Source organism: Myripristis murdjan, chromosome 10, assembly GCF_902150065.1.
Source record: "Myripristis murdjan chromosome 10, fMyrMur1.1, whole genome shotgun sequence".
NCBI lineage: Eukaryota > Metazoa > Chordata > Actinopteri > Holocentriformes > Holocentridae > Myripristis > Myripristis murdjan.
In genome coordinates, this window is record NC_043989.1 from 23,237,536 (window position 1) to 23,253,071 (window position 15,536).

A 15,536-nucleotide genomic window follows, 5' to 3' on the forward strand; every position below is an offset into this window, starting at 1 on the left:
GTTCCTCACGGTTGAGGAGTTAATGAGCAACCCACCCCCGCCCCGAATCTCATTCTCGCAGCTCTCACACACACACACACACACACACACACACACACACACAGACATAAACCCTCCACCCAGTGCACTTTCTGCTGAGCAGGAGGGATGACATTCTCAGAGGAGCTCCCAAACCTGCCGAGCACAGCAGGTGAATATTAAGCTGCTGGTGCTGCTGGTGCTGCTGATGCCTTTTCTTCTTCTCCCTTCATTTCCCCGTGTTTCAGCGCTGCGTCTGGTTGGTACTGGATGGGGAGTGTGCACTAAGATGTTTTAAACTACTTCAGAACTTGCTCTGAATGCAAGTCAGCCTTATCCACTCACTAAATCAGAAGCGAAAGCACCTGTCAAATGCAGTGACTGAGTTACATCCAGAGCACATTAGCCTCAAAGTCAATGGATCGTGGCTGTCTGTCTGGTAATGGCTGCCATCTAGTGTTGATTGATGGGAAGTGTTTGAATTCCACAAACAGAAGTGAAACTTCATTTTTCACTCGTTGAGACAGAAGAGTAGAGAAAAACAATTTAACCAATACCAAAAGATCATTTACATGTAATCCAAGCCCAAACAAAGATTTTGATACATTATTTAACATAAATCCACACACACCTCAATACCAGTTACCATATAAACATTTATTCTCTGTACAGTTGAAAGGAACCAGTGAGAAACCAGTAAACAATTACTGATAGAAAAATACCTTTGCCGTACCATGGTCACTCCACACCCATACATACACTGTGAAAGGACACCATGTGTGTGTGTTGTGAACATTGTGGGAAACATGAAACAGAATGAGCGTGCATATAGAATTCCTTTTGAGATGTGAAGATCAAAGTGTCACTCATACAAAAAAAAAAAAAAAAAAACATATGCTATACTGTTTTCAATATACCACTGGCATATTTTAATAATATTCTCTACAAAAAAATATTAGTGATAATCTCTTTTTCTTTCTTTTTTTCTTGTTTGAGATGATTGTGTGCAAATTTCAAAACTAAAATAACATCTGGCTTCTGTGTTTAAAGCAATACCTCGGAGCTATGAGGGGAAAGGAAAAACAGAAAAATCTTTGGAATGAACCGCCTTTTTTTTCCCTCATATTTGGCTTGATGTCTGAGAATCAAGTAAGATGACCTTCGGGTACGATGTTGCTTCGGCACGTCATAGAGGTTGCTGTCACAAAAGGCAATTTTCACAAATGTCCATTTTTGACAGAATCCACAGAGACAGCAGTGGGGGTCTTCGCAAGTTCAAGATGACACATAATCCCGCGACATGTTTTGCACCGTGTAAGAGAGTGCAGCTGCGGCACACCACCTTCCTGTTTGTGTCCTGTCTGAGTAATGTTCAGAGGTGTTGATGTCACAGGCAGATTTTGATGGCGTCACTGCCTTCTTAAACATTTTCAGTGATTTATACTTTAGCGGTTTTGCGTCGGATTCTTCTCTTTTGATTGGCAGCCGCTTTGCTCATTCATCTGCCAATTGCTCTGATTGGTAGTTAAAATGCCCTGTCCGTGGACTCAGGAAACAGGAAGTTCGTCCAACAAAGATATGGATGCGAGTCCTCTCCAGGCACTGACTTTGAACATGTAGATACACTGGAAATCATGCCCCTTGGTCTTTACGAAGTGAGTTGTGTCTCCACTTTAAAGTTCATAGTGACAGTGGCCAACCATGAGTCACTGCACGCTCAGTGGTGGGCGATGACCTTGTGAGATGAGTGTTTCTTATTGGCTACCCCGGGCCTCACAGAAGCCACGGTGGCTGGCGAGCGTTGCCTAGCAAAGCGACGGTGTCCCCCTCATGCAGAGCCAGCTCTCTGCTGGGGTGAAAGTTAGGACTGTCCCTCAGAGGGCTGTAGCTATAGATGGCCACACACTGGAGGACACACGCAGATGCAGGACACACAGGACACAAAGAGAAATAATCTGTCACTGCATTGTTTCAGGCTGAGCAGCACTGAAATTTTAAACAAATGCACCCAAAAGGCACACAGATGCTAAGGAATCAAACCTTTTTTGAGATAAATGAAAAACAACAACATGCAGATATTGCAGTTATAAATCAGATGATATGAAACATCTAAATCATGATTACTGTGACAAAATTTGCCACTGTTTTCAGTATTATCATGATACTGTAAATACGTGCTGTAAATATTATATAGTACAAATACACACCAAAATCATTTCATAGTGTTTTGTAATGAAAATCACCACAGAAATGATCAGCACTATGAACCGTCTGCATGAAAACAAACAACACAACCAGCGGCGTATGTTAACACATGAAATATACAACACAAGCATATCAACAGCATTATGCATGATTAGTGCTGTGGCCATGAGAGCTATGCAAATTGTGCATATGGTGGATAAAAGAAAACAGCTTTAAAAGAACACCAGCATATGTAAACAAAACAAATGTGCTTTGTACATGTAAGAGCAAACGAACAAACATCCATATGTACCAAATATGTATCCACTGAACATGGAAGAGCTACACAGTTCTTGCCTGGTTGATGCTGGACAGTATGTACAGCATCAACCATGACTTTGTAAAAACACACTAATCAAAAAAGGTCATCATGCTAATCAAAATGAATCAAAATTAATTTAAGTGGTGAAATTTTCATTAGCAATTAAGTATTATTGATTGATCATCATTTGTTTGATCCATGAAATTTCAGAAAAAGGTGGACAATGTTGATCACAATTTCCAACGGCCCAGTGTGACGTCCTCCAATGTCTTGTTTTGTCACAACCAACAATCCTCAACTCAACCAGAAAATAATCACATTTAAGAAGTTGAAATCAGAGAATTTGGACATTTTCTTTTCAAACAGACGCAAAACGATTCATTGATTATCAAAATAGCCGGCGATTAATTTGGCAACTAATCGACTAATCATTGCAGCTCTAAAACTGTTGGATATTTTATCATAGTTTATAGTAAAACCCTTGCTGTACAAACACAGATGCAAAGTATACAGTACAAAATGCATGGACACAGAGGCTCAAAGACACACACAATTTACTGTTGTAGCCGTGGTGACTGGTGATGCACATTTTGACTGAGGTGAGCTGCTGGAACTCTGCCGAGAATGATAACTGAACTGAACGATACGATCAGCTTTGATGCAATGACAAGTGGACAGGAAGTAAACAGGGGCATGCAATGTCAACTCACTTGCTGACCTGGGCCGCTGTGTCTGTGTGTGTGTGGCAGGTTGTGACCAGGAGAGGAAGGCTGTGAGTCAGTGCAGCTGGAGGGTCCTGTACATGGTATGGACCCTGTTTGAAGTCAGACCGTTAGAGCCCAGGGTTTGGACACTGATGTGGACCGGGACGCTCAGGTCAATATTCTCTAGAATACACTAAAAAAACAAAAAAACAGACATATACTGTTATTAGGAGACTAGTTTGTATAGTAATTATCAGCTTTGCACAGGTAGTAAGTGTTAGGGAAGAGGCTGGTACCTTGGTGCATGCTGAGCTCATGACAGATTTGTGGAAATCCCCATCTACGTAGACCTGAGAGGAGGAAAACAGCGTCATGTAAAAGCAATCAAACACACTTTTTAACACCAACATCAGCTGATAATCAGGGTTTAAAATAACCCAAAGCAGTGACGCCTGCCTACCCTATATCCATACACGAAGGTGCCGTTACTGCAGCCCAGGTCGTCGAGTGCAGGTCTCTCCCAGCCAATCATGAGGCTGCTCTGGCCCACCGTTCTGATGACCTCGACAGAGCCAACGTCTGCTGGAGCCTCTGGAGGAGAGCGCACAAAGAACAGATAAGCACAGACATTAGCCCCTAACCTCCTTGTTATTGCTGCACATACAGGGTATGAAAGTTGCCAAAATACATGCCGTTGTATTTGTTTCTTCATTATAGTATTATAGTTACTCTTAGACCGGGCTCACCTGCTATTCTTCAAGTCTTAACAAAATAAATGCACTTTGTTGGATCTAATCTATAATGAAAATACCACTGGAATAGGGCGCAAAATTGTATCAAAATTGCATTTTGGATAAGTGCATTAACCAAACAGCAGCAGCTGCGATTTTTTGATAAAGGTTAAATGTGACAGTATACCATTAGAAATGTATTGTGGAGCTATATGGAGACACCCTGGCCTACAAATCATGATTAAAAAAAAAAAAAAAAAAAAAAAAAAAAAACATGATAGTTTGGTGCAGACCCTAGCAAAAAATCACATCATCCTCACTTCACTATTTTTTTTCCGGTTAAAATAACAGATAAAAAGCAAAAAAGGTCACTCCTATTAAAATATGGAAATATATGTAAATAGTATTGCAATACATGTCAAAATAATTGCAATATGATAATGAGTCTAGGATTTCAGTGGAGGTGTTAAGTCATGGTCAGCGATTTGTTATATTGGCCAATAAACAAAGAAACATCCAAACGCCAGGAATTACAGTGGAGTCTGATGTGACATTTTCTCCCAAACAAAGACAGAAGTAGAGAATAAATTATCACATTGCAGTGGTATGACACTGAAAAGTGTTTTATGGCACTGCAAAAAAGATTCAATATTAGGCACCAAAGCCATAACTCACAGTTATACAAAGTTTTTAAAAAACTGTCAGCTTAATGAAGGTATTTTAACTTCATAAAACTAACCTGGTTTTGGTCTGGCTGTTCTGCCTGGCTCTGGAGAAGCAGTAGTGGACCTTCTGGCAGGCATGTAGTATCTCTCAGGAGAGCGAGGGGCAAATTCAGTGCAGCCCATGCCAGATCCAAAAGCTTTATATATAGGTGCAGCACCATCAGTTTTAGACATCGTATTAGAAAAATGTACCTTGGGGGCAGTTGGTGTGCTAGGGGCAGTGCTGTCTGAGGCAGTGGTGTTTGGATTAGTAACAGAATTTTTAAGACAGTAGGGACAGCTGCTGCAGAGCACACAGCATCAGTAATCGAGGCAGTGGTCCTAGGAGTTACATTTGTATTTGTAAGTGTAGAAGTATCAGATGCTACAGGGATAGTAGGACTTGTTGGCTTTGAGGATATTGGTACAGTGGGGGTACTAAAACTATAAATGCTCCTGTTTGTGGTGGATTTAGCTTTGCTCGTTGTCAACGTGGTAACAAGAGAGCAGGAGGAGCTAGAAATAGCTGAAGTTATCGTAGTGTCTGTGGCTGCTTTAGAGAGAGTGTGAGTAAACATGCTGGGGCTGAATGTAATGTTGGCAGATCTAGAGGCGACTGCAGTGAACAACGTTGTTGATGGATTCGTTGTTACAGGTTTAGTTGGTACTTGTGGTGCGTGTTTAGCAGTGGTGACTGGGACAGGGATGGGACTTGTAATATTGACAGTGAGGCTCTGGATCTTAGTCTGAGAAGTCAGGCCGAGCTCTGCAGCGGCCGAATCTGACAGGCTTTTCCTTGTCTGCAGCCCTCTCTCTCTGACCACTGGTGCCTGGGAATTAAAGACAAATTGCGTCATTAGCACAAAATTTGCTTTCATTTTCCTTCCACACATCTTCACATCAGATTCTGAGCTTGCATAACCACTGAGAGTAGAAATGAAAAACATTATATAAAACATTGCAATTTTGGTTTCAATTTGGCACTTGGCTGAGGAAAATGATATTAATGCTTTTCTGCAGCTCAGCAGACACGGACCTGTGTCTGTGTGTGGCTGCTCAAGAGAGTCTTCTGCAGCTGCTCATGGAGGCTGATGATCTTCTCAGGGCTACTTAGCCTCCTGCACAGACTGACACATCTGTCTGGGGATGAGGTAGCAGCACCCAGGAAGGTCCCCCTCTCCTCTGAGAGGCTGGCCGTGCCTGTGGAGGACTCCCCTTTCACTTCTGGACGACTTGTTGCTTGGACTAGTCCACTGACAGAGAGACATGGCTGTTGCAGAATTGAGGAAAGGCTGTCATAATTCTGTTTACAACCTTTAAGTAAAAACTTTTAAAGGCACAATGTGTAGCATTGCTAAACATCAAAATATCTTTGTCAAATTAATGATGATTCCTTGGCGTAACTACTCTAAATAATAAATGACACCATAGTTGAGACAAGTGGCAGTCATTGGCTAGTTGTGTTGTTTCACAAAATCAGACCACATTTTCTATAAAGCCTTTGCTTCCTGTCCAAAGAGGATCTTTCAATTTTGTTTGACTAAAGAGGAAAGATATTTATGTCAGATGTGTTTTTCCTTTCCTTTCACTTGTTTCACCACCTTCCAATGTGACACTCTGAAAGCTTTAGCCCTATGTGCACTTGAGGAACATCAGTCATTTTCCTGTTTTGTGCCAAAAAGCAATATCACTGTGTCCCATAAAAAGTGATTTACCAGTGCCATACAATGTAAGACAAAGTGTGAAGCACAGTAGAGGCTGCAAATCTTATTGGCGATGGTCTCATGTGTTGATAGCAAATATGTCAATCATTCATGCGGTGATGATTTATTGATGTTAACGTGAATGTTATTTACTGATGCTAATGATGTTATGCTGTGCGTAATGCTTCCAAAGCTGAACTGGTCTGACACAAAGATTAAAAAATCAACAGATACCTTCTTCTGTTAGCTTACCTGTGTTAAGCTACTTGGCATTAAATTACTGGCACTCTCCATCTGTGCTGGAGCAACAGCTGATGGTGGCGCCCGCACATTGGCATGCTCTTGCATTGCTGAAGTTGGCACTGGTGAGTTGGCATTTTTCTTTAGCGTTCCTGTTGGTGTCACTATAACTTCCCCTCTACAGTCCTGAAGATCTGTGATGGATCCGTTTTTTTGTTCTTGGTGTTTTGCTCCAGCTTCATGGGTGAACTGATTTTTGTGTTGTGGATTAGCACCTTGAACAGCAGGTGGGAATACAGACGAGTATCTTTGGTCGGGTGTGAATCCACTATCATAATCCTGAATTTTGAACATAAATCCTGGTGTAATCCCACTACTGTAATCCAGGATCTCTGCAGCAGCGCCTAGTGTGAATGTTGCTGTGTAGTCCTGCAGGGCAGCGTCACTGAGCAGCTGCTCTACCTGCTGTGACAGTGTGAAGTCCAGACAGCCGTGCCTGTGCATGGCTCTCATCATCTGGACCAAGAGGCTGTTTCTCTCCTGACACTTCACCACCAGGCACGACAGTTTGGCCTATTATTGGACAAAACATCCGTCAATCAAAATCAACTGCAGACAGGCTGGTGTGTCATGGAGCAGAACACTTATAAAATAAATGTCAAAAAGCCACTGGACGGTACTGACATACAACAATAGTGACATTTACTGAACAAGATTCAACAAGTTATCAGTAGTATAATAGAGTTGGAAGTATTATGAGCAAGATAAATGACAAAGAAATGAATGGCAAGTGTAAAAGCTGTGCTTCCTTGTCCTCACCTTTAAAGGAGCTATATCCAGATCAGTTTGGCTCTTCTTTTTCAGCAGCACATCGTACTATAAACAATCAAATCACAAACAAAATACTCTGTAAGTTAATATCAAGTCCTAGTTTACAACTGAATATTTTACAAGAATGAGGCACAGCTGACTTGTTGCCTACCTTAGCTCTGATGTCATCGTAGCGTGACCGGAGTGATATGAGAGTAGAGCTCAACTCCCCTTTGCTCCCTTGCCTTTTCAGAGTGATATACTCCGAGTTCAGCTCCTCTAGAGCCACTGTCTGTGAGGAACATGAACACACACACACACACACACACACACACACACACACACACACACACACACATACACAGAGGAACATAGCTGGTAAACATCCACTCTCCTGCAGAAATGCCAACAATGGATATGTATATCTACTAGTCTTTGGATATGACTTATTAAGTTGCTTTTAAGGTCAAAATGTTTTTGTTTTGAGTGACTTTCCTTTGCATACATTTGTGTTTCTGTATCCCCAAAGACAAAGGCACAAAGGCACTGGGCCAGTACAAAGGTGCCGGACTAGGTTACTTAATAATCTGTGTTGCGATTCAGGAGGCATGCAACATGCAACAGTGACATCTTGAGGCTTTTAGGGATAACTGGCAGAATGCAACAAACCCCAAAAGAATGCGTGTGCACACACAAACTTACCTTGGATTTGAGCTGAGCCTCAAGCACCCTGAATTGCTGCTCCATCTGTGCCTTCAGTGACAGAGCACCAGCTTTTTCCCTGGCCAGGCCTGTCAGTCTGCTCTGCAGCTCCTTCACCTACAGCACACACAGCAACCAAGTTCAGAAATACACAAAGTGTAATTTGGTATTGTGCCTTTGTACATGGAGGGAAGGTTGAATAAACAGCAAAGAGGATGTGTCTGTAACTGACTGAATATATTGGCCTACCAGGTAACTAAAGGAGACTCCTAACTAGGGGATATATTTAGGTTTATTAGGTCTAAAGCAAGGCTAACCTTCCTGTTAAATTTTTATGGGTTAGTACCTGAGTTGTGAGGTTGTCATTTTCCTTCCTGGTCTCTTCCATTTGATTCGCTACATCTGTCATCCTTTTCACCTCACTAGCTGCTTGAGCTGCCTTCCTCTCTGTCTCCTCCCTCTTGGCTTCTGACTGATGCAGTTCACTGTGCAACCGTTTGGTCTGCAAATATACACAAATACACACACCCACGCACACAAGAAAAGATGCACTTCAGCCTTGTAAATCTGAAAAGCAAGTATAGTCAATGATGCACATTTGCACACACAGGATGCTCCTGTATGGGAGTGTAAAGCATTTCTTAACCTGTAGTAAACAGCACACATTCTTTCAAGCCAACAGGAGCTCTGAATTAACATGATGAAGATGCTGTATTGTAATCTTTCATTTACTATATCCTAAGATTAGGATACTTATACCAATACAATTTATTCTCATCTTATTCTAACTGCCGGTTCTGCAATCACTCAGTTTGCTTGAAGGGATCACTTAACTTTATTCTCTTTCACCTTATCCTCTATTCCAACTTCCCTGTCTGAATGAGGGAAGAGGAAGTTGTGTTGACTTACCTCTGAATGGGTCTTGTCCAGTTCCTCTTGTGACTTCTTGAGTTTTGCCCCCAAAGATTCAATCTCCCTAATCAGATCGCTTTGCTCCTGGTTTCCACCCAAACCCTGCTGTGTAAGGACAATAATCACATATCTCCATAAGAAATCATGTTTAAGTCATATTTTTAGCTGATATAAAATCTTGTATGACATAAATTCCAAGATCATAAAGTCATTATTACCTGTGTGAACGTCCCTTTGTAGGTAGCAGTCAGATGTTTCTGTGCAGCACCTTCTCCTGTCCCAAACACTGTAGCCTCTTCCTTCTTTGTTGCATAAGTCTTGCTCTGACAGGAAAGATGCTGCGTCTGACTCCGTCCCTCAGCAGCGACCTCGAACTGGAGGTTGTCTCTCTCCTCTCTTAGGCCCTGAAGTGAAAGCACTATCTGCTGTTCTTCCTGTGTCAAATTAGAGATTGAATGTTCAATTCTCTCTTTCTCCTCTTTCAAACTGCGAACTGACTGCATCAGTTTGTCTCGTTCTTCTTTCGAAGTGTACAGTGATTCTTCTTGGTCTCTCCGCTCTTTCAGACACTTGAGGGAATCTGTCCGTTCATCTGTCTCCTGTTTCAAATTGCACACTACCTGCTTTAACCGGTCCCTGTCTTCCTGTAAACGTTTTAGTGATTGTACAATTTGGTCTCTCTCGTCTTTTTCTTTCAACAAAGATTCTAACAATTCCTTTCTTTCTTCTTCAAGCCCAGACAGTGACTTGCTTAGCTGCTCTTTTTCCTCTTCCCGTCCACTTAGGGACCGTACAAACTGCTCCCTCTCATCTTTCAGCCCGCACACCATCCTAGTTAGCTGCTCTCTCTCTTGTTTGAGACTGGCGAGGGACTGGGTGACGCGGTCTCTCTCTTCCTTCAATCCCCAAACTGTCCGAGTTAGCTGCTGTTTCTCTTCCGTCTGAGTTTGGACGGACAGAGCTACCTCTCTCTGCTCCTCTCTCAAAGAACCTACGGAGCCAGTCAGTTCTTTTTCTTCTTCTTTGAGGCTCTGGATTGACTTGGTCAGCTGATCGATTTGACCAGTCAAAGAATTAGCACATGTACTTCCTTGCACGCTGTTGCATAGAGAATTATTATCTTGAGAGCCAAGTGCTGAGGCGTTGGTCAAATGATCCTCGTTCTGACTGGACACTGTCTGTGGCTCTTCATCACTTTGTAGTAGACTGTCCACCAAACTGTCCACACATCCCTCTAGATTCTTCAATTGGGCACTCCCTATACCTGATATTTCTGCAATATTTTTGCTCTGCAATCCATACATTTCTTTATTGGGCATCAGAGTGTGACCTTGTGATTCTTCCATACTTTGCCTGCTCTCTGCTAACCTCTGCTGAAGCTCCATGATCGTATTGAGATCATCCTCAGTCTTCTTGGTGAGCTCTGTGATCAGACATCCCTGTTCCTGGATCTCCTGCTCCAGCCTGGCTCTGTCTGCCTCTTGCCTGGAGATGTGCTCCCTCAGCTGGTTTAGCTCTCTGAGGCTTTCCCCTTCCCGGAGCTCAATGTGGGCCAGCAGCTCCCGGATGCGCTCTGCTAAGGCCCGGTTCTCCTGATTCAGGGCCTGGGTGAGGTCTTCCTGAGTGAGAGTGAGGATGATGTCGTCTTGGGCGGGAGAGGACAGGAGATGGTCACCTCTGTCAGAGATGTGTGATATGCTCTGCGTCGGCATGCCATTAACCTGAGTAAACAGAGAGGTAGGATTTTATCAGATCTCATCATTTTCAACTTGTTTTCAGAATTTTCTTGAACCAGGAGTCACTGGCTTGATACTTGTGGGCTGATCTGCCTTATTTCTTATTTATATTTGAACCCAGAAAAATTTCTTAAACCATTGAAACTGCACTGGAAACAAGTGGGACTACATTTTTTTTTTACCCCATTGTGTTTTTAAGATTATAAGGCTCAATATGACAAGAAATGGCTTGATAAAATTGATATATTTTTCAGTGTGCAGTGCCTGTGACCTACCTTATCTCTTGCTGACCCCTGCCCTGCCTCTGCTTCCTGTTCCTCTGCCTGTTTCCTGAGTTGTAGTTGTAGCCGGGCGTTCTCCTGAGCCAGCTGCTGTAGCTGCTCCTGTGTCTGCTGCAGGGCCGCCTCCAGGAGGCCACGTTGCTCTTGGAGGGCATCAAGATCTTCACCCAGTCCAAGGCTCCTGTAAGCCTCCCTTAGGGCATCAGCCTCCTCACTGGGGCTTTCCTCCAGGTTTAGGGCCCCTCCAGAGCACCAGGTCCCCAGGTTGAACCCCCCCACCTCGACGGTCTCTGCAGCCAAAGAGCGAGACTGCAGGCTGGAGTCAGGTTTGGAGCCAAAGTGGGCTGAGAGGTTCAGGAGGTCCGGTTTGGGTAAAGGCAACATGTCTGATTTGGCATGTGAAGAGTGATCCTCTGTGTCATTCTTTGTGCTCTCTGCTGTGGCCTGGTGGTGGACAGGTGTAACTGCAGCTGAATGTGGCTTGCCTGTTCGCTCATCCAGGGTTAGTTGGACCTATGCACAGAGTGTCATTTAGTATCACAAGTGGCACAGAAGTTGAAAGTGAACAGAGATGAATACGAACATTACAAAATTAAGCAGACTTCTCTGTGTCTCTCTCATGCACACACTTGAATGCACCCACACACTCTAATTAAGAACACTAATAATGAGGTCTCTTTATGGTGAGATTAACTTGCCACTTAGCGGTACTTTGGTCCCACAGAAGCTCACAAATATAGTCCCAACATAATACAATTTCATGACAATTACTTGTAATCCAAATTCTTTGTTCAGTCAGCTGAAGTGAACAATAATATTCAGACACACTTGTGTAGGCATTTACAATGGATTAGATTTAACACTGGTTATGTAACAATGCAAATCCCAGCAACAGAGCTTTCACTCTAAGGCAGCATTCACACTTTTCATGCTCTATTGATTATTATGTTAATATAAGAAAGCATTAATACTTAGTCAACAACAAAACCGTATCAAAAATGAATTGAGCCCTCAGATATTTGAACCTACAGTATTCATTTCAGTTGAGGGTGAAAAACAGTGCTGTGCACTTTTGGATTGGTCCTTTAATTGCTTACATTGTGCCATAAAGATCAATCAATCACAGAAAAGTATCTTAATCTATTTAAAATTGTAATTTGACGCAGATCAGAGAAACTGTTGAGCCGCTATGTATCAATTGTTCAGTAGAAGAAAGTCATTTTGTGACTTTTAAAATGAGTAGAGGATTAGCATTGAACAAATTCTTGTCTTACACACCTTTCCAGAGCCACCTGATGAACACACCCGATGTCCCGTGGTAGAACTATCTGAGAAGGGCATGGGGGACACAGCACCTGGGGCTGGACTGGGGGAGGCAGACTCAGGGCTTGCGGTGGACCGACTGGCTGTTTGGTTGGCTGCTTCCCTGAGGCTCTGCTGGAGTCTCTGGTTCTCTTCTCTCAGCTCTTCCACCTCCTCCATCAGGGAGCTCTCTGACAGCTTCAGCCGACTCACATCCGCCTTCATCTCCTCCACCTTACAGTGCAGGAAGTGGCTGTTCTCTTGGGCCTCCTGTAGCTGCTCCATCAGCCCCCTCTGCTCCACCACCCCCTTCTCCTCTCTCTCCAGCAGCACCCTGAGATCCTCCTGCAGACTCAGGATGAATCCTTGCAGCCTGGTCTCATTTGAACCCTTGCTCGCTTGCTCTTCTTCTTTCTCTCCCTCAGTCCCATCTTGTCCTCGTTCTCTCTGATGCCCCAACCTCCGTTGCCATTGCCTCCTCATCTCCTCCTTCTTCCTCTTTTCCCCTTCCTCTTCTCCTTCCCCCTCTCCCCTCAGGGAAAAAAGTCGCTCATGCTCTTCCCAGTGTGTTGCAGATCCAGCAGTAATGCTGACAGCAGTGAAAGTTGCCATGTTGGTGGCGGCAGACACCGTCATGTCGAGTAGCTGCTTCTCTAAGGTATGGACCCGGTTCTGTAGGCTCTGCTCTCTGTCCCGGGCGAGGCTGAGCTTGTGCTGGAGCTGCGTCTTAAAGTTATGAAAGTACTGGGACTGGCGACTCATCTCCTCCTCTTTGGCCTTCAGCTGGTTCTGGCAGCGCTGCAGACGCTCCCTCCACAACCTTTCCCCTCGCTCCTTCTCTTGAGTCTGAATGGGGCACAGACACCGCAATAGATTTAAGCAGCTGTACACCCTTGAATGATTGAGTTAATAATTACACATTTTACCACTACACTGTAATTTCAAGCACACAGGTTCATTCAAATAAACATCTGAATATTTAAGTCACTCAGAAATATACAAACAAATGGATCACACACTCCAGTCAAAAAATGACTGACATTACTGCACATGCTTATTCAATTAATGGATAAAATACTTTGGCTAAAAGTACTTCATTGAATCATTCCCTCAAATCAAATCTGAATCAAATTAAATCCACTCCAAAGAAATATAATTCTTAAAATCAAATTGCCAATTAATCAATCAAAAATCGAACTGAATCTCTGTTAAAGCAAAAGACTCACACTGATTTATGGTTTATACAAAGCAAGAAAAGGAGCTGTGAGAATACCTGCAAATAAAATTGGATTTATTTTTATTACTAAACAGACTTAAAGTCCCAAAACATCTTTTTTAAAAGGAGTGTAAATGCAATGTGATACACAAAAAAACTAACAAACACCTTGTGGTGCCTGAAAGGCTTCCTTTTTTCTTCATACACCCATGTTTCTGAATGCATCCCTAGGCCTAGAAGATCCAGAGTACTCACCATGGTCCTGACCTCCTGCCTGAGCATGTGGAGCCTCTGGTCCAGCCTCTGGCAGTGTTGCATGCTGGGCCAGTGGAGGTGGGAGGCAGAGGCTAGCTGATTGAGCTGTTGCTGCAGAGTCCTCTCTGCCGTCTCTAACTCTCGGATCCTGTCGCCACAGCACCACACAGACAAGCTCACATTACATTAGCTTGGCGTTAGCATTCAAGTTATTAAGTGTGCACTGATGAGCATATGGCATTTAGCCAAGAGGTTTAATTACTGCCTCGGTTCTGCTCATTGAAATCTACAAATCTGACTCTGCTTTAACTCCTACTGTGAGAAAAGATGAAATCAAGCAAATAAAATCCGCACTAGTGTATAATTCCAGGGTAGACATGAGCAACAGCGGGTTTGTGTGTAAGTGTGCAGTCAGGTGTGTGATATGTGATATCGCCTTGGCCATATGTGAGAATGAAATAGCAGGTGTTTGTGTGTGTGTTTGTGTGTGTGTGTGTGTGTGTGTGTGTGTGTGTGTGTGTGTGTCACTGGATACCCTCTCTCCCAGTCCCTCACCTGTTCCTCAGGTAGCTGTCAGACTGGTTGGTTGCACTGGCATTCTGCTCCAAGACCTTCACTCTGTCACACAGGACCCGCAGCTCCAAGTCCGGGTCACTACCTGGCGAGTCTGTCACCATGGCTACAGAACCACTTCCGGTCCCTGCCGTGTCCACGTGATCCTCCATTTGATGAACCCGGGACTCACAAGTGGCATGTGCCCACTAGGTGAGTTGTACCTGCAGCACAGGAACCAGAGGTGTCAGGATTTTTCAGCACAGGGAGGACAAACAAAAACTCCCACCCATGAATTCCTCCTCTCAAGTCCACATGGTAATCATAGAAAAAGATACACATTCAAATAAACACACACAAATACGGTTATCTATTATTCACAATGTCAACAGCTTGGTAGCAAGTTGCCGAACACAGGTATCTCTCAAGTTACCCCACCTCACCATGTCTCTTCTTCCCCTCCTGCCCCTCCTCCACCCTCATTCCACAAACCCCTCCATCCTGAAAAACCTAAGATCTTTGCTTCTTTATGCAAGTAAGTTTGGTTACAACATAACTTGGCAGAGACAAGCAAATGGATAACTAGTTCACTTTAGTATGGCAAGACAGAAGTAAATCTGACAATGCAGTGTTATTGTATTCTAACACAATAAAAGTCATTATATTTGACCTCACATTAGCTCTAATAATGGATGTATGAAGGAGTAAATTAAATAACGTAAGTACGAACCTGATTTTGTGCTCCACAGTGTCGTTTTATTTTCTCAGTGCTGCCTCCAGTGAGTTCACTTTTTCCTTGGTGAACTTAGTGTACTGTTGTTTCCTTGGAAACGCCATGGACGCTGGACTTTGGCAGCACCCAGCTTATTCGCCCCTTCACTCCTCTCCATCTCTCAACCCTCTTCTTTCTCTCCTCTGTTATTCCCCTCTTCTCCTCCCTCCTTCTCAACCTTTGTGATTGCACTCTTCTGTCGTTCTGGCTTGGCATTCCTTCTACCAAGGCTGTGGTTCTTCCCTCTTTAATCATTCCCTCTGATTCAGAGTTTGCTCCCAGTAAATCCATGCGTTTGTAACTCACAGAGGAGTTAGGGTTTATGTTCCGGGTCCAAGAACCACTGGAGTAGATATCTTTTATAAATAAAACATACTTTGCTTTCATTTGTA

At 43.4% G+C, this 15,536-nt stretch overlaps 1 protein-coding gene across 1 annotated transcript; it reads right to left on the bottom strand.

Moving 5' to 3' along the window:
• Nucleotides 1-654: 654 nt before the first annotated feature.
• Nucleotides 655-15,484, bottom strand: LOC115366511 (rootletin-like). Its single transcript, XM_030061999.1, is given in 19 exon segments — nucleotides 655-1,923; nucleotides 3,235-3,421; nucleotides 3,525-3,578; nucleotides 3,689-3,819; nucleotides 4,699-4,714; nucleotides 4,717-5,493; nucleotides 5,700-5,933; nucleotides 6,619-7,179; nucleotides 7,426-7,482; nucleotides 7,589-7,708; nucleotides 8,119-8,235; nucleotides 8,465-8,620; nucleotides 9,028-9,135; nucleotides 9,249-10,751; nucleotides 11,042-11,560; nucleotides 12,326-13,195; nucleotides 13,821-13,968; nucleotides 14,376-14,596; nucleotides 15,103-15,484. Coding segments are annotated over 17 exon segments (5,661 nt in total). The 5' UTR covers nucleotides 14,546-14,596; nucleotides 15,103-15,484; the 3' UTR covers nucleotides 655-1,923; nucleotides 3,235-3,301.
• Between the last annotated feature and the right edge of the window lie 52 nt (nucleotides 15,485-15,536).